The 18,616-nt window shown below is 41.2% G+C and overlaps 2 protein-coding genes across 9 annotated transcripts in view; one reads left to right on the plus strand and one right to left on the minus strand.

Annotated features, from left to right (window-relative positions):
• Nucleotides 1–5,760, plus strand: part of kcnip4a (potassium voltage-gated channel interacting protein 4a) — a 144,963-nt gene extending 139,203 nt beyond the window's left edge. For 6 of the 7 annotated variants that reach the window (XM_046063790.1, XM_046063791.1, XM_046063795.1 and 3 more), the window contains 6 exons: nucleotides 638–707; nucleotides 1,270–1,340; nucleotides 1,941–2,048; nucleotides 3,533–3,637; nucleotides 3,754–3,816; nucleotides 3,912–5,760. In XM_046063790.1, the coding sequence (XP_045919746.1) occupies nucleotides 638–707; nucleotides 1,270–1,340; nucleotides 1,941–2,048; nucleotides 3,533–3,637; nucleotides 3,754–3,816; nucleotides 3,912–3,959 (465 nt within the window). In that variant the 3' untranslated portion in view covers nucleotides 3,960–5,760. The remainder of the gene's footprint in view (nucleotides 1–637; nucleotides 708–1,269; nucleotides 1,341–1,940; nucleotides 2,049–3,532; nucleotides 3,638–3,753; nucleotides 3,817–3,911) is intronic. The other variant, XR_006827324.1, reaches the window with a different exon arrangement.
• Nucleotides 5,761–6,350: 590 nt separating this feature from the next.
• sec24d (SEC24 homolog D, COPII coat complex component) overlaps nucleotides 6,351–18,616 on the minus strand; it is a 26,409-nt gene continuing 14,143 nt past the window's right edge. For both annotated transcript variants that reach the window (XM_046063789.1, XM_046063788.1), the window contains exons 21-24: nucleotides 10,189–10,299; nucleotides 9,674–9,865; nucleotides 8,949–9,038; nucleotides 6,351–8,492 (exon numbers count right to left, since the gene is read on the minus strand). In XM_046063789.1, coding sequence (XP_045919745.1) covers nucleotides 8,352–8,492; nucleotides 8,949–9,038; nucleotides 9,674–9,865; nucleotides 10,189–10,299 — 534 coding nt within the window. In that variant the 3' untranslated portion in view covers nucleotides 6,351–8,351. The remainder of the gene's footprint in view (nucleotides 8,493–8,948; nucleotides 9,039–9,673; nucleotides 9,866–10,188; nucleotides 10,300–18,616) is intronic.

Here is an 18,616-nt window from a genome sequence, read left to right on the forward strand (position 1 = left end):
GTGGCTTCACAACAACTCCGTGGCTGTTCTTGAATGGCCCAGCCAGAGCCCTGACTTAAACCCAATTGAGCATCTCTGGAGAGACCTGAAAATGGCTGTCCACCAACGTTTACCATCCAACCTGACAGAACTGGAGAGGATCTGCAAGGAGGAATGGCAGAGGATACCCAAATCCAGATGTGAAAAACTTGTTGCATCTTTCCCAAAACGACTCATGGCTGTATTAGATCAAAAGGGTGCTTCTACTAAATACTGAGCAAAGGGTCTGAATACTTATGACCATGTGATATTTCAGTTTTTCTTTTTTAATAAATTTGCTAAAATTTCTACATTTCTGTTTTTTTCTGTCAAGATGGGGTGCTGAGTGTACATTACTGAGAAATAAAATGAACTTTTTTGATTTTTGGAAAATGGCTGCAATGAAACAAAGAGTGAAAAATTTAAAGGGGTCTGAATACTTTCCGTACTCACTGTATGTGCACTGGGGGTTTTAAAGTTTCAGCCACACTTGTTTAAGTTGTATATTGGACCATGATGGACACGTCTTAAACTCTGATTAAAGGCGAGGACTTTAATATAGGAGAGAGTCTTTAATATAGCTGCTGAATGACCTGTGCAATTCCATTTTGTCTTCCAGGAATGCCCCAGTGGAGTCGTCAACGAAGACACTTTTAAAGACATCTACGCGCAGTTCTTCCCGCAAGGAGGTTTGTGTCATTATTCTTATTTAGGCGGAGCTCACTGCTTTGCTTTTTGCAGCTTGCGTTGCCTCTTACAGCTGCTCCTTATCTCCTCTGTGTGCTGGACAGATATAAATTGTCTTTTACTCATGTTTACAAAAACTGTGCCAAGTCCAGAGTCCTTGAAGTTAAACTTCCATCCAAGCAAATGTGAGTTTGAGAAAGAGAAAGCAGTTTGGGTTAAGCAGCCTGGAGTTGCTCACTGTTGGTTCTCTCGTCATTATGCAAAGATTCTACCCAAGGAACAAGAGAGAAAACATTAGCAGGCTTAGATATATCTGTTCAGAGGGAAGACCAGTAAATATAATGGCTCACCACACGGGAAAGAATGATAAAACTCTTAGCTCTAAGCATATTGTTCTCCTCTCTTGTCATAGAAGAAAAAACATTCAGAGGAGCATTGTTTTTCTTTGAAAAAGCTACAGAACTTTTCTTTGAACCGTTTTTCTTGCTTGCAGTAGGTGTTAATTGAGCTTGCAGTTGCAGCAGATGGTTTTTGATTTCATGCGTATGTTTGTTCTCTCCATAGATGCTTCAACATATGCACACTTCCTGTTCAATGCATTTGACACAGATCACAATGGCTCTGTGAGTTTTGAGGTAAGCCAAGTATTGTCGTATTGCAGCTGTCAAAGGGTTTCGACAACTAACAACGACTACATCACACTTAACATTCTTAAAGCTTCAACACTGCAAGCCTCTAAGGCATTATGCTGGAGCATTATGTAACCTGCAACTCCAATAATTAGAATTTAGCCCAAGCAAGTCTTCTTGAGATGCTGTTAACATGGGATTAATATTTATGGAGGGCATATATGTGCTTATTAGGACAGAAAAGCTGTCATTATGCCAAACCAGAGCTGCACTGGCTAATGTTTCTATACGGCAGCCCCCTGTGACCCGACACAGATTATGAGTGGGCTAATAATTTGAATAACGAGGTATTTTTGTATTTCTACTGTACTGTACTCTTGCTGTTTCATCATTTGCTTCCAATTAATACCTGACATAATATCCCTGCAGAAATGTTAATGTATAAAATCAGCTGAAAATACTACCTACATTCAATGTGCATGGTGAATATTGTTGTTTCTTATTGTTTTTGTTTATCTCATAAGCTTGTGCTTGCTGTTTACTTAAAGCTGATTTTCTAATGTGTTTATTCTGCACGATTCTCAATGAATCTTGTTTTCACTGCAGGATTTTGTTATGGGCCTTTCTATCCTTCTGCGAGGCACAATCCAGGAAAAACTCAACTGGGCTTTCAACCTGTATGATATCAATAAAGATGGCTATATCACAAAAGAGGTATGTCCCTTCAGACAGTGTCAAGAGCGACTAAAATACCCAAATACCCACCTTTTTATATGAAGTAGATTTCAAGGCAAGGGTTTATTACGAAAACCATTTTCCTGCTAGTGGTATGTAGCCATGCAGATCAAAAAAATAATGACATTTTAACAAGACTCTAACATCAGCATGCTAACATGCTCACAATAACAATGGCTATATTTGAAACCGCCTACTATAACAGCAGTATGTACTGATTTTGCCTAATTGTAGTATGAAGTATGCAAACAAAAGCAGACTCTGCAGTATGCCAAAAAATACCCAGATGTCGTACTGATTCGGAAAAATCTCCAGTATGCTTTGGGCCAGTCTATCTCGTGTACTGTGTCCCATAATGCAAAGAGCTAGAACGTTCATAACAACTGGTCTTTTAAAAAAAAAAGACAAAAATGACTTTATTCAGGAAGCCTCAACAAGCGGTCGTTGCACCTGCGTCACTGGTGGACAAGGAGGAATATAGCTGCTCTGTCCATGATAAAAAAAAATATATATATACTGTATATATAACTCAATGTTAGATTTAAACTGTCTCTTATTCGCTTGCTAAGGTTATCATTGCTGTATTTGTGATATCAAACTTTAGCTTAGCAGGCTTAATAAGCGTTATGGCTTTGCTATGGGTAGTAGGACAAATGCTGCTAGCTATAACATTACGTTTGTTACAGATGTAACACAACAATGTAACACAAGATTAAATTAGAATTTTTTTTGTATGTGGTCACATATTCCTCCTATTGTTTCCCTTCACTTTCCAAAACTGGAGAGTGGCTAAGCCTGGCCTAGAGCACTGCACAACAGTTTCATACTACATACTACTATGAAACGTAGGCAATTCCGAATTCAGCCAGTGTCTAACAGGTGTAATGTTCTCCATCTTAGTTTCTTAGTTGTTAGCAGGCTAACATTAGATAATCAGCACTAAACACAAGTTGACCTAGTTGGAAAGTCAGGAACACCAAAGTTAGTAGGATTTATCCTCCTGGGACCATGAATCTCAGAATTTCATGGCGATCCATCAAGTAGTTGTTGAGATAATTTATTCTGGACCAAAGTTGTGGACTGACCAGCATCCATTACCATCCTTGAAGCCACGCCGCTAGTGTGCCTAAAAATTCAATTGTGAAACAGTTTGCCTGCTACTCTGGATAATCTCGCTGTGGACGGTTTTCATAGGGACTACTTCTTTCAGGAGAAAGTAGTTTCAATGAAACCGTCCACAGTGAGGTCTGTGGATTAGCCAGAGTAACTGTTTCTCTTTGTTTTCCAAATTAAATTTCATTTACAGTAATTATTTTTAAACAGCAGCAGAAATCTCTGAGAGGGACAGCTCAAAATCTCTGCCACATAAAACCTAAATTATCCGCAATGCTTCCCATTAGGAATAAACAAGGACTGGAGTTTCTTGTATTATGTGTGAACTGACCCTTTACTGTGTGCCGCAGGAAATGCTAGACATCATGAAGGCCATCTACGACATGATGGGCAAATGCACATACCCTGTCCTCAAAGAGGAGACGCCGCGTCAGCATGTAGAAGTATTCTTTCAGGCAAGTGTGTTGTTGGCAGCATTCATTGTACTGTAAATATCCGTCACAGTAAAGACTTAGATTTAGAAAACCTCCTTTATTTGTTCTTCATCTTTCCTTCCCTCTGGCTCCAACAGAAGATGGATAAGAATAAAGATGGGGTGGTAACCATAGACGAGTTCATCGACTGCTGCCAAAATGTAAGCCGGATATCCCGACACATCTCTTTCACTACTGTTGGCACGCTTGCGTTTTCTCATCACGTTGTTTCTTTTTTTTGTGTGTGTGTGCACAGGATGAAAACATCATGCGATCAATGCACCTCTTTGAAAATGTTCTTTAACTCTTGGCTGACTGTGGAGGCTTTGGAAGAGAACATCATCTTTAGCTTGGCCCACTAACTGACTTGGACTCATACCGTGTACAGAGTGCTATGCAGACTTTTGACCGTAGATAAAATATTGTTCATTACCGCGGGCCACAAGTAGGAGTAGGCAATACGGTGTGAGCACTCTGGAATGAGTCGCCTTTTTGAACATTTTACTGAATACTTAACTTCAAAGTTGACTTCCACCAGTTTCTAGTGAAGGGGGGGCGTTAGCTTCTGACATTATAAACACACAGGAAAAAAAGACATGCCTGATGAAGGGGTTTAGACCGGTTCCTTCATCTGTGTTGCAGCCTTGACGTGTTTTATTTACTGCCAGGTGAAATCACTGTGACTTTTTACAGCATCAGAAAAAAAAACAAACACTGAACAAAATATCGTCTGTTTTGACATTCCAGACTGGCTCTCACTTCCAGAGTGTTCTCACCCCCGACTTAGTTAACCATTGTGGTTGTGTCTTTTTGCTCTTTTGAAGGGCGCATTTAGAGAGAGAGAAAAAAAATATACATTGTACCATTTTCAATTGTGTATATACTACAGATAAAGCATTAGATGAGAAATCTATGAGAAACTCTGTTCATGTTTACTTGCCAACTAGAAAGAGACAACACGAGGATTGTATTGATGTCAAAAACCGGACCATACTATCGATGGTTTGTCTACAGAAGCACACAGGTAGCTATATTTACCATGAGTATCACATTAGCCTTCAGTGTATTTCATTAACCCTATATATGTATATTCCTTGTAAAGTAAACCAACTGTCATTTTGTTTTTGTTTTTACACTAAGAGCAGTGCTTAAAGTTATTTATATGGTATTATGGTCACTGTACAGCATTAAATGAAAGTTCGCGCTCGGGTGCATTTCAGGTCTTTAGATTTCTTCATGTTTTTAATCAGAAAGGGCAGTGGGCTTTGCTTGTTGTTACAAACACTGCAACTTTGTATTATACTCGTCATTTTTGGACCGTCGGCTAATGCGCTTCCTGCTGTTTCCCTCCTCCTCGTCCCTGCGGGCTCAAGTCCAGCTGCCTGCACCTATATAGCCTGATTGGTTCTTGCTGCCCGTGATTACAGCACTGTTTGGCGCCCAAAATGTGAGCAAACACTAGGCATGCTGGGTAGAAGTCTCACTCACTGACTTCCTGTTGCTTGTTGGAAACTACTGGATCACTGGGAGAAGTGTCGCCGACATTATGTTAGTAAGTTACAGCGATATGTCATTTTTTCTTCTTTTCCACAATGACTTGGATCTTGGATACAGGAAGTGTCCATCAAACCAGCTACATATTTGAGAATCGGTTATTTTTTGACAGTTTATCGTGTTAAGATTGTGTTCAAATTCAATGTTCAGTCAGTATGCCACCACCCTGTATTACTGGGAGTAAACAGTCATAAAGATATAACTCTCCTCAGTGAGGCATGTTGCTCATTCATTTGTTGAGTAAAGAGAGTAGCACATTTTCTCAGTTGTATTCTTTTTACTTATGTTATAATGTGTATGTATTTCCATCAAACCTGCCGTTTCTTTGCTTAGTTTGTGTGCCTTACTGTTTGTAAAATGATTTGTTTATATTTGGTTGGCAGTAGTCTCACAAATATGGTTATGACCTGATGAAATGGTGGGGCACACATTTTTACAACATTATCCACTTTTAAACACCTACAATAGCATTTCTGCATTTCTCCTGTAAATAGTATCTCAAGCTCGGAAAGGTGAAAAGTGAACAAAATAAATTATACACCTTAAACTTCCAAAGTTGTGTTAAATGGTTTAACACACATGAAAGGCTGTATAAGACACTATAGTAGTGCCATTTAAAAACCAACAAGTGTTTGCATACACATTATTAGATTTTCAGCTAGGAAATGCTCTTTAACACTTTACACATTTTCAAATTGTTAAGCTTAGAGAGGACAGAAACATCATGTTGGAACAACTGAAGCTATATCTTTAGCAGTGTGATAAATGCACGTTAAATCAGTTTAATTGAGTTTAGATGCTTCATGATGACCGTCATGGTCAGAAGAAATGTATTGTCCAACATAAGCGGATCATGTTGTGGATCAAAAAGCACTTTATTCTGAATCGTCTGTCTGAGGAAGAGGCATCTGGCGCCCCCTCGTGGTGGCAAGAGGATAACACACTGCTGGACTGCATTGAAGATCATGAAACAACGTGAATATTATTTGCTGTGTGTATAATGATTTTAGTGTTCATTTTTGTGTTTGTGTTCAGTATTTAGACAAACATATTCATGCTTAAAGAGAGGCTTGTTTCATTTTGTTTGCCTGATCAACTTTCTGTACTGTAGAAGGCTAAACAACAACATTGAGCAGCATGGTTATGTCAAGAATTTAATTCAGACAAAATTTGTTGAGTTTGGAATAAAATATACATGGCGCACCAATCCCATGAATTTCCACAAGTCTACTCAAAAAGATTAAAAAAAAACATCAACCGTCCAGCTTTCCAGTTGAATTGAAATCACTTTTTCCAACTTGAAATAGTAAGGTACTCAAATTACCTGAGATAAGTTTGCATACAAACCAAAGAGATTGAAATCAGCCATAGAACTCTTGGACCCATATTTTGACATACATTATTTGTTAACGACTAATATATATATATATATACTTAAGGCAGATGGTAATATTTTGAAAACAAGAGTCGTTGTGTATTTCATGTACAAAAAGACTTTGTAGGCACATGCACAGAATCGCACAATATTTATCAAATGCATACATGAATTACACTGAAGCAATGCAACACAGTATGTCACTGTGCTGAAAGTCAAGACTGAAATGTTACATATTATTATCAAGACAATTTTGCAGATTAAAGGAATTGGTGTAACACGATTTATACTTAGTTTTGGTTCAACAGTAAACTTCCTTTACACTAAAAGTCAAAATTTGACAACCCAATAATAACTAATAAATCTAATATAACTGCCCTGACACTTTAGCCGCCGATTGTGGCGTCCTGACAGGTAAACTGCTTTCCAGTTTGTTCTGAAGGTAAGCTGCTGAGAAAAAAAAAAGTATTTCTCAAAATGAATCACTCCAACAACAGCAGATCGGATTATTTCCCCTCGCTGGATTGTTGTGTGACAGTTTTAAGGAAAAGCTTTATATTTGTTCCCTAAACTTCCTCCCTTTTCCTCCCATTAGCAGCCCGTTCCCGTTTTCTCATTACAAACTTGGATAAGTCTCCCTTCAGCGTCAATTTTTAGTTCCACTTCTGACTTGTACAGTGTAGGGAGGAAAAAAAAGCGCGTGTCATTTTTCATCAGGACACATGAGTGGGTCCTTGTTCTCTATGTAGAGCAACAGCTGTGTTCATTTCATTTTATCCTCACAACACCCAAACAAAACGTTTTCTGCGTCACCGCACACTGTGAAGATCAGAAATCTCTACTATAAATGATCAAAAAACAAAGTTGTTTTTTTTGGGGGGGGGGGCATGTGTGTGTGGAACTGAATCACTCATGGTGTAGTGACAGGAATCATTTCTAGTCCTGGCAGCAGAGGCTTTTACTTCTGCTAAATAATAAAGTACCAGGTACTGTGGATACACTATTTAAATGTTTATTTTAAGTACATTTACCATCAGGACAGCAAAAGTGTGGTAAAATGTAGGAACCTCTAAGTTGTTTAGATACGGTAAAATGTCCTATTATATTATTTAAAAGAGAAACAAAGATTTTAAAATGACTCCTTACATATTTAGTCTTCACGGGAGAAAGTCATGTATTACAAAGACTGGCACACTTTATTGAGTTTCAAAGTGAACATCCACAGTATTGTCCACAAATAACCCCTTGTCTTGACACTGTAATTTCACACAGTGAAATGAAAAAACCCTCCACTTAACTCAATTTACAGCACAGCAGAGATATGTGTTGTATTGCTTTTGCCAGCAGGCCTTTTGCCTAAATGCATTCCGGCCTCAGGCACTGATGTCACACCGGCCTCCGCAGGCCATCATACACAAGTGTCTGTGTGGGAAATGCAGGATGTGTTATGTCCATTTAACTTCTTCCAGTTTCATTTGGAAGTTCTACAAGTGACAAGTGGTTATTTGAAGATGATACTGTGTGTGTACTAAAGGATAACAAAAGCATGTGGAAAGGCAGCTTTGGACACCTCAAGGTAAAATCTCAAAATGGCTCTTCGTGGTTCCTCATTTCTCTGTAAAACACTTAACGAGTTTCTTTCTGTGGACCGTTCTCAAGAGGGAACCAACTGAGACTGACCCTGTGAGATTTGTGCATGGTCCGTTTGACGTCGCGTTTCTCCCGGGACAGTCGGGAAGGGGGACACTGAGGCCGAGGGGGGGGGGGTTAAGTGAGCAGCTGCCGGATCTCTCGGTGAACGTAGCAAAGGAAGTCCATGTAGGAAGCTCCGCCGTGCAGCCCTTTATCCTCCACCAGGAACTGACGGAACAACAGCTCTGGTTTGTCTCTCTGCCTCACAATTTGGAGCTGAGAGGGGAGAGAGTGAAGAAATGTGATCTATTTCTTGTCCAAATGCAGGTTGACATGTGAGCGTATTCTTATAGATTTAGAGTAATAAATGTTATTCTAACTCCTCCTCTGCAATCGACCCATGCTAACTGCTCAATAGCACTGGGCCTGCAGTGAGTGTCAATTTATTTTTACTTTTAAACATTTTAGCATATCCATTTATACATTAATGTGATCAATAATAAAAACAAAATACATTAAATGAGGCTATTGTAGTTGTGGGGAGACATTTTAACTTACTAGCTCCACTAGAGGGAGGCAGAGATCAATAAAAGCAGTGGTCTTTAATTCAATTTGTTTCCCCCTGTGTTATCTCAACTAATGTTTTCTCTAGTATTTATTAATTTGTTCTGTTTTTGTCATTTGACAAATTAAAGCACAGGCCTTTTTACATTGCTGCTGTGGATATCTTACCTTCATAGAGTTAGGCCTCTTTTCAAGCAGGCCATCAATGATGGATCGGACCTTCTTTGACAAGGCGTTGTCCAGTTCTGGCAGCGCACACTGCAAAACACAATTAGAATAATTATAATAAGGGTTAAATAAGTCCATGTATACATGTATTATATTTGGACGGGTAAAAGAGCATTGTTACATCATGATGTATTGATTAGAGGATGGGAAGCGAGCCTTGATTTTATAAAGTTGAGATCACTTAAAAACAAAATTAAAAGAAGTTGTTACTTTTTCCCTGAATTGCTAATACTGACTAATGTTGGTCTACTTTGACACATTCCTGCTCTACGTTCCATTCCTCCTCTTATGCACCGGCACCACATGTTGAAATGTTGTTTTGAGTTCTGCCTGGAAAATAAATGTCAAACTTTGTGTGAGGTTTATGGGTTTAATTCCAGTATGGTTGACTCAGTCACTTGAGCTCATTTTACAGGTTTAACTTGTGCAGTGGATCACTACTGGATCAAATCATGATCAGATGTAAGATTTTATTTCCAACGATCTTTTCTGGGTTATAAAGTGCTTGTTTCCAAGCCACATTGCTTAACTAAACATCCAGACGTTCTCTCACCGTACTGTAATGCCTCCGGGCACCACAGAGGTAAGAAGATGTCTCATGTAAAAAAGCATGTACTGTTTCATTTGTTTATGAATATGCTGAGGTCTACTGAATAAATTCTGACCATGTGTCCTTGCAGGTGAGCGAGGGAGGGCAGGTTAAAGATGCTCTGGATGAGGTCTGGCGGGCTCGCTTGGCCCAGCCACAGAAACATGGAGTGGCCGTTCTCCAGCAGGAACATGCCAGAGTCTGTCAGACGCTCCTCCGAACAGCGCACCGGAGCGGGCAGAGCCTCGCTGCTAACGTCCATGTTGTGCTGGCAACAAAAAAAAGAAGACATTTATTAGATTACAACACTTGAAATGGGAGAGTGCAGTCATTTAAGACCCCCACAAGCTAAATGCACACGTTCCCTTGTATACGCCAAATTATCTATTTGGTTAATTGGTTAGTCAAGACTCATCCTGATTTTAATTTGAAAGATATGAAAATCTTTCTGTAGCTCATCCCCCTTCACTGATGTCAGTTTAAAGGGGGGGGGACTCAATAGGAGATAAATGCATAGTTGGGGAAAAAAAAAAAAAGTATGAAAAGATAGTGTCTCAAAAAGTGCTCTGTGTGTGTGAGTTTGTCCCCTACCAGCGGGGTGAGGCGTGGGTAGAGCAGCAGCTGTGAGTCCTCCACCCCCATGGCCATGACCGACAGCCTTAGATGGGCTCTGTCGTCTGTTGAGAGCTCTGTGCTGCCGACCAAGGGAGCCGTTTTCATCAGGCTGTTCATGTAGACCGGAAACACCTTCATGGCATCAGGCAGGATCAGCTACATATGGACACATGCGTCAAAATGTCGCTCTATTATTGTGTTCCCGATGCTACGCACAAGGTGTTCTTTGTATCCTGTAATCAAAGCCTAAATTCAACAAATGTCATCCCAAGCGCTGTTCTGCACTGACCTGGCTGGCAGCGGAGGGGCTGGCACAGTTCTTCCTGTAGCAGGCCAGCATGTGGGCTGTCTGGTTGACCAGGATCTCCCTCACATTCTTCAGAGGCTGGTTCAACATGGCACGGTAAGCTGAGCGGGCACGAGAAAAGGTTAGTTAAAATACAGGAGAGGGGGAGGCAGGGGCCTGACTGGCAGCTAAGGGGAGTGAAATGCAAAAAGATGAAAGATGAGGGGAAAAAAAGATTTAGGCGCAGAAGAAAGAGAGCACGGGGGAGCTGAAGAGTAACAGGACGAATGAAAGGAGGCAACTGAAGGTCAGTAATCCAGCTGTACTTGAGGCTTCGCTGTGTGCAGATTACAGAAAGCCTCTGTCATCAGTACTTTATGTGAAACATGTGGTCCTTATTTTCACAACTCATTCTTTTACTCATAAGTCTGCGAACATTAGTGGATCATCGAGAGATGCGTGGGGGAAATTCAACAAAGGTCAGGATGATAGCACAGTACATCAGCAGGCCACGTCTGCACTACGTTAGACCCGCAAATAAAGAGAGCTGACAGTGCGGGGTGGCTTGACCTCAAATAATGGACTGTTTAAGAATCATGGGAGACAAAACAGTTTTCTTCCTGTTTCAGTGTCAGCAAAGGATGTTTCAAGTTAGTGTGTGTGGCTATGAAGAATGCAAATTTAAAGATAAAATGAAGCCGTGAAGAGACTAGCTTTGTGAATTTTAGTGTCGGTAAACGTAAAAGGACAGCCACCTGATTTGGCAAAGAAGTTGATGAGGGAGTCGGTCTCGCAGCTCTTGAACATCTCTGACAACTGCGAGCTGCAGTTCAGGTTGAGGTTGTGGATGCGGAGACGTCGCTGCCCGTTGATTGTGGTGTACAGCAAGGCGCACTGGGAAAACGGGGTGCAAACTAAAGTTAGAACCGCCGCCTCAGGGATTTGACTCCTGACAGCACCGAAAGCAATTGCAAGTACAGGCACGTACCTGCATGAGCGCCCCGGTCTCCTCGCTGAGCGCGTCGTCGTGCTTGAACTCCACGGTCACGGCCTTATCGCAATCCACAGCTGCCATTTCTATATCTGTGGTGTTGTTCATGTGGATGGCACCGAAGAAGTCTGTTGCTCTGAAGCCTGAGGGAAGACGCATACAGAAAAATGTACAATACTGGGCTCATCTCCTTGTAGCACATGGGTAATCTTGGGTAATCGCAAACTGTAAGTGCTAAAGTCTCATTCCGTTTCTTACCTGTACTGGTACGAACGCGCATGATGGCGTCAAATCCGATGCTTTTCTTCAGGTCTTTCCTCAGGTCTCTCAGGAAATGCTCCCCGTCTGTCTCCACCTGACGACAACATCCGAGTGCATTTGAGTGAGCAGCAGATATTTTTATATGCACAAGCTTCAACCAGCAGGTGGCAGTGTTGTCACAGTTCAGTCCTGTGTCAATGACAGCACAGGACTAAACTGCGCACACAAATGTACCTCAAGTAATTCAGTCTAATACCACAAGAGGTGATTTCTTTTGTCATTTTGGGAGAAAGTGAAAAATACGTGAACACTAACTGTGATAATTTAGCTTTTATGGAGTGATAAAATAATGTAGCTCTTAGTGACATATTATGTGATTAATGCCTGCACTGTACTGTTATTTATAATGTATTTCAGTGTAGGTTTAGGCCATGTGCGTTAAACTGCATTGTACTGCCTCAGGATGTGGTGTGTTTGTAAAGTTTGGAGCAATTTCCCATGCTTGTTCCACCATTCCTATGGGACAGGTCTATAATAGACTGCGGGTCCTGAGCCAAAGTCATTACGTGGCTACAACTATTTTTTTTTATTAGGCTGCAAATGTCTTTGCCTGTGTGTTAAAGAAATAAAAACTGGGGAGGAAAAAAAAGACTGTCTGCAACACTGTCAATGTCCTTGTATGTGCTACTGTAAACAGGTATACCTGCTGAATGTTGTACCTGGAAGTTGTTGTACTTGTAGACGGAGCCTCCGGTGTGCGAGGGCACGTCTGCCATGGTTGCTAAGTCTACGTACTGGCTGGGGAAGAGGAAGAGATCCACGCAGCAGCCCTGCGCAACACACTCCTTAGAGAGCTGCTCATACACTCCTTTCTGAGGCTGGAACAGGGTCTAGGGGAAAACACAGACAACATAATTAGAGCAAGTCAGCAGCCCCCTGAAGAAGCAGTCTCAGATTTCAAATAAAGCTTCAAGACATCACCCACCAGATCCTACTCTCTCGTGCAGAAGAGCACACGTTTAAATATAATAATTTCAAAATGAAGTTCAAAACTTAGGTTTCTTGTAATGACGGGCATTTATATAATTTGGTAAGAACCCTCTTTTGTTGTTGCAGTTTTTAAAACTGAGCCCTGGCCTGCAATGGCTGTTTACTCAATCTACATTTTGGCAGCAGTCTGTATTTGGAGAACACACTGTGCAACAAGCTACTCACTTTCTCTTTCTCAGTGTTGACCAGCTTTTTGTCATCCCTGTTCTTCAGTTTGCCGGGAGCCTCGGCAGTGGGTATGGAGGAGTGGAAGATGAAGAGCTTCCCGCTACATTCTGCTGCCTGGAAGGGAGACAATGATGATATTCTCAAAAAGAAGGCCGTGTTGCTGTGACGCGTTGTTTATAGCGTTATAATGAAGTCGTGAGGTCACAAGGTGCAAGTTTTACACTCCTGCAGAGGATCCTCTTCTTCTCATAATAATAAACCTTATTTACAAAGCCCCCCCCGGATAAAGAAAAGATGTAAGCAGTGCCCAAACTAAAATTCTGAACATGGACAGGCATGAACAAATAAATACGTCTCAGGCTCTTTGCTGTTGTGTAATGTCACAACTGCTTCCAATTAAAAGCTGTGTGTGAACTTTTCCTTTACTGCACTCCAGAAGACTGACCTCACATCACTGGAAAAGGACTTGGACTCGAAAATAAACACAAACATATCAGGAGGAGAAAAAAAAAAAAGAATCTTCGCCAAGCTGATAGGTTGAATGAGTTCAGGCGTTGATGCCAGAGTCAGGGTGAGCGATACGTTTGTTTTAGTTTGTCTAAATATTTCAATCTTGTGGGTGCAATTTTTCTTTTGTTAAGATTTAAGCTGCAGTAGGCCCATGGTCTCCCACTTTATGTTGACAGATGTCACACTGTTGCTAACCTTGAAGGCCTCGATGCCGGCCTGGATGACGGGGGCAAAGACCGTTTCGCTCTCGTTGGTGTCGGCAAACATATCAGGAATCTGGTCCAGGAGGCTAGAGAGAAGAGGGACAGGATTATGGCTCTGTCGTTGTAACTCACAGCCAGCTGACTTGCAATAGACTCATCTACTGTATTATGATTTACTTTTTTTATTTAACCTATATTTATTCAGAGACCTCACTGAGAGCAACCGCTCATTTGCAGGAAGGCCCTGATCACAATCACACCGTTACACATTCACACCTGGAAGCTGCCCAGTACAATCGCTGCTTGGTCTGCTGGCCACTGAGCAGTTGGAGTTATGGGCCTTGCTCAAGGGCACCTCAGTGGTGGTAATTGAGGGAGGGCAAGCACTGCTTGTTTTACTTTTCACACCCAGATTTATCCTGCTTGTCCGGGGATTGAACCGGCAACCTCATAGTTACAAGCCACCACTGCCCACTACTACTTAAAACTACTTAAACTTGGGGGACAACATGCCTAATTCTCTCTCCCCTCTGCTGCGTGGGGCATCCAGGATAACCACTTCTTCAACAAATTAATCAAAAGTTGTTTCTTACTTGGAGATAACGGCCCTCGAGTCCTGGTAGTTGACGAGGAAGCCGTCGAGCAGCGGGACAAACATCTCAGCTGTGTCTGAAACCACCATCATCTGGGGCTGGGCCAGAGCGCTCTTCACGTTGTAGAAGTGGAGGACCTTGTTGTATGTGACGAAGCCAACCTTGATCGCAGAGCTCTCCATGCCGTCCTCTCTGGTGAGGGAGAACAAGCATCAGTGAGGTCCAGGACATTTCTAGTAAATCCGCTGAAATGTTATTTGCAATGGCGCCGTGCGTGCAGTGTATAAAATCTAGTTTGATGTCAAAGCTGATTTACAATTTACAAGAGTTCACTGTCAAACCGCAGCCATTGTTGATATCTTACTCCATGACTGCTTTCAAGACCTTTTGTATATTTCTACTACATAGCAGAAAATCCATTTCATCCATTTCAAGCACTTGTCCACCAAATAAAAGGGCCATTTCACAAACCAAGTCAAACTGGCAAGTGTAAACATCCGTGATGGACTTTCTTTTTATCAATGTTTAAGCCAACGTCCTAATTGGTGATCCAAAGAGAGAGGGGAAGGAAATAGCAGCTACAGGTTTACTCAAGCCGAGCAAATGTTGGTCGGTAAAGAAAACAACCCAAACCCATTTACTTGTGAGACATGCCTGCTATTTACATTTTTTTTACTCCCTCTTTTCCATTTCTCTCAGTATTATAGCCAACTTGCTTCTACATTTACTATTAGAAAAAGGGGCAATGCTTTATTTGACATGTCTGTATTTTCCTAAATATTTCCGCGGGGACATTTCTGGAAAGAACAATGTACATTTTTACCATTTATAGGAACAATACAGGTCCGTGAAAGAACTGCCTCATTTAAACCAAAGTAAATATTAATGTTATTGGAAACTTTATTTTTCATCTGCATTAAATTGTATGGTTGCATAAAGACAAATGTGATGTTTAGCTGATTTGCTGAGTACTGACTAAAAGATGAGAATGATAAGAGAATATTAAGGAAGTGTAACTATTTAGCACGGTCTGTTTTCACTTTACTTAGTACCATATTACAGAAACGTTTTCGTTTGATTAATTAAGAAAAGACTGACCTATGAAATAAAGCGTTACCAAAAAATGTCTTTTGTCTGTAGATGAAGTGCTACTAAAAGAAATAAAAACATGAAAACCCCTGACATTTACCAGAACACTCTGAACATGGGGTGTGGAACGGGTAGCTGAACCACAACCGTACATCAGAAAACCTTTCACCATCACAGTCATTTAAAAGCGTTCTTTACTGACGCTGCCAACTGCAGTTTGTAGGTCTCTCTTCCTAAATCATACAGACACACTGAGAAACATGTAATGTGGCTTGAAACCGTTGCAAACGTCCTTTGAAGTAAATATGCTGCTGGTCAGCCATGAGCCCACAGCTCCTCTGTGAACATCAGCCGCAGGTGCTGCTGGAAATAACGGACTCAGAAGGGATGAGTTTATTCTGTTCTTTCTCATACCAGACAGTGATTAAAAATACCAGTGATACCAGTGACTCCATGTCTACATCTGCATTTACTTAAACCGGACTCTAGCTTTATCTGGATGGGATTAAATTAAATACTGCCGAATTACATGAACTATATAAAAATGCATGGTGTCCAAGTGCTTTAATTTAGAGCCTGTACAAACAGAAGTTAAGATTCAAACATAGCTGAAGAGGAGGGGGGGCTTAACTGAAGTACACTTCTACTAAGTGTTTTAAAGATGATGTCATGGCAGTAGACAAATATGGCTATATTGCTGCTGGAACTATTGGTTCTAATGGAGGTGGTTATTTTATGAGTAAGGAGGTCAAGTACATCATTCTCTCTTCTGTGATAAATCAAAAACTCACTTCTGTGGGGGGAAATGCTTACACACAAAACCAGAGCTGGCTGTACGAAAACACGCTTTTTGTTTTCTTTTTGTTTTGGATGCCGTTCAGAGATGAGAGCCTTCACCATATTTTCTATTTCTGGCAGGCTCAGCACCCTCCCTAACTGATATCTGCAAAACTTCATGCGAGCATGTTCAGCTGATGAGAACAAATAGTTGGTTGTGTGTTGAAGACTTAAGGGAAGTCCTTATTGGGCATGGTATATTATGTTGGATATGAACAGCATTTAGTTTATATTTTAAACTGATTCTGGGACACTTGAATATGTTGAGGATTTGGTTGATGTGGAAAAGTGGTGATGTGGAAGTTCTGCTAGTCTCTTATGCTGGGCTCTAGGAGTCAGTATGCATAGCACCTAATGTAGCAGATGATACATATTAAAATCCTTTTTTGTGATTCATTGTGTGTACCTGGGCAGATTCTCCAGCAGAGTCTTCAGCTCGTCACATATCAGTTTGACCAGTCCACTTTTAACGTTGTTGTAGGACACGTCAATCATGAAGATGTATCCAGGAGGATTTGGAGGCTTGTTGTTCTGTGGGAGAAGAAGGCGGCAGGTGTAACGCGGCTTGACAGGCATGCAGCATAAAATATCTCATTTCAAAAGGAAATGAGAAAGAAATGTTTTATTGTGTGAACTCTTGAATAAAGCGGTTATGAGCAAACAAAGGATTCCCCTTTTCAGTCCTGGATCACCTAAATGAAGGCTTTAATCATCATAAACAGAGGCCCAAAGCCTGGGGTCTTCTCTTATTAGTTCTCTAATCCCAGAGATGTTTCTGTGAGGACACCACGACAGTTATGAATTCCTGAACGGAGGGCGAGATAGTGTGTGTGGACGGGACTGTCAGGAGGACATTGTTATGTTTCCCCAGTTACTGTACAACCCATGACAAGACACTCAACTTGCAGGCTTTTGTCGAATAGCTGGCCTGTAGAGGCTGTGTATAAGTCTTAATAAACAGAGCAAAAGTAGGCCAGAGGAGTGACTCAACTTTGCCAGCTCACTCTGACCCTCTATTGTTGTTCTCAACAGCCACAGCCTCCATAGGGACAGGTGATCAGTTGTGATATAATCAGCTGTGATTAATAATGTAGGCTGCCAAAACGTCCTTCTGAAAAGTCAGTAATGCAAATCTTGGGCCGTGTTAGACAGGCTTCTATGAGAAGAGTCTATTTCAAGTTACAAAACTTTTATGACACTTTACCTTCTGTGTTAAATCATTTTTTTAAAACTCCAGCAAACAATCCCTAAAATGAAGTGCCTGTTTCAAGGTAATCCACTCTGCATGTGTATTGAGTAGTCGTCAGTGGATGTTTAGTAGTTGTTCTGCACCTTGCAGTATTCCAGGGTGGCCGCAAACTCGTAGGACCCCAGGGACAGCTCAGGCCTCTCATACAGGTCCACCCTCCGGCCCATGTGGTCAAGATGTTGGAAGTAGAAGACTGGCACTACAGCAAGACAAAGAAATACAACTGAACATAGAACTCTGCATAATATCTTCAGTTTAACACTGCCGTGTTGTCTTTCTTCTGTTCTTCAAAATAAATTCTATTACTTTTCGTTTTGATTTCAAATGTCAGTGTGCATGTATTTTTTTTGACACTGTATTGTACCTTCATTGACACAGTTGCAGAAACCACACTGGTAGCGACGACCTCCATCGATAAACTGCATGTAGGGACACATGTAGGCCTTGCATCGATTGCAGCGGATTGGGCCCGTCTCACCGTGGTTCACAACATATAGAGGAGTCTATGCAGGGACACACACAAGACTTCATGGTCTAGTTTTCAACAGCTGTTCCTAAATTAAAGCACTGTCACTGAGTACTGTAAGCAGCCCTCTGACCCTAACCCACTGTTTATTTAACACATTCATTAAAAATGTTTGCTTCAAATGGACTCACCTACCCTAATACACATGCAGACAAGGCAGCAAGCAGATTTATTATCAGACTGGAGAGTTTAACGTGGAGAGTCAAAGTGTTTACATTGTTTTAATAACCCAGTTGTTTACCCAGTGCGGAGAACAAAACCTGTTGGATCACAAAACATATGCATACAGCATCCAACAACAACATGCTCTTTGTATGTGTATGTGTGACTATGCTCCATGCTGCACTCGATGGAATCAAATCTGAGAGTGCAGTGCACTCAAGTTTGATTCCTTTTGTATAAACTTCCCTTTCTTCTTCAGTGGTCCCTGCAGATCTGACATTCGCTAATTAGCCTTATGCCAGATGAGAGAAAGCTAACATTGCCTAAAAAGGCCAGTCGGTGCCTGGGACAAGGCGAGTGTGGGGGGGATTTCTAAGGCAGGATTCTTGGATCACATATGAACCAAAAGGAGGTCATTCACGAGAGTAATGAACTTTTGTAGTATACAGAGACATCTATCAAGTATATTTGGTGGTTGC

The sequence above is a fragment of the Micropterus dolomieu genome, linkage group LG12 (assembly GCF_021292245.1).
Source record: "Micropterus dolomieu isolate WLL.071019.BEF.003 ecotype Adirondacks linkage group LG12, ASM2129224v1, whole genome shotgun sequence".
NCBI classification, from domain to species: Eukaryota; Metazoa; Chordata; class Actinopteri; order Centrarchiformes; family Centrarchidae; genus Micropterus; species Micropterus dolomieu.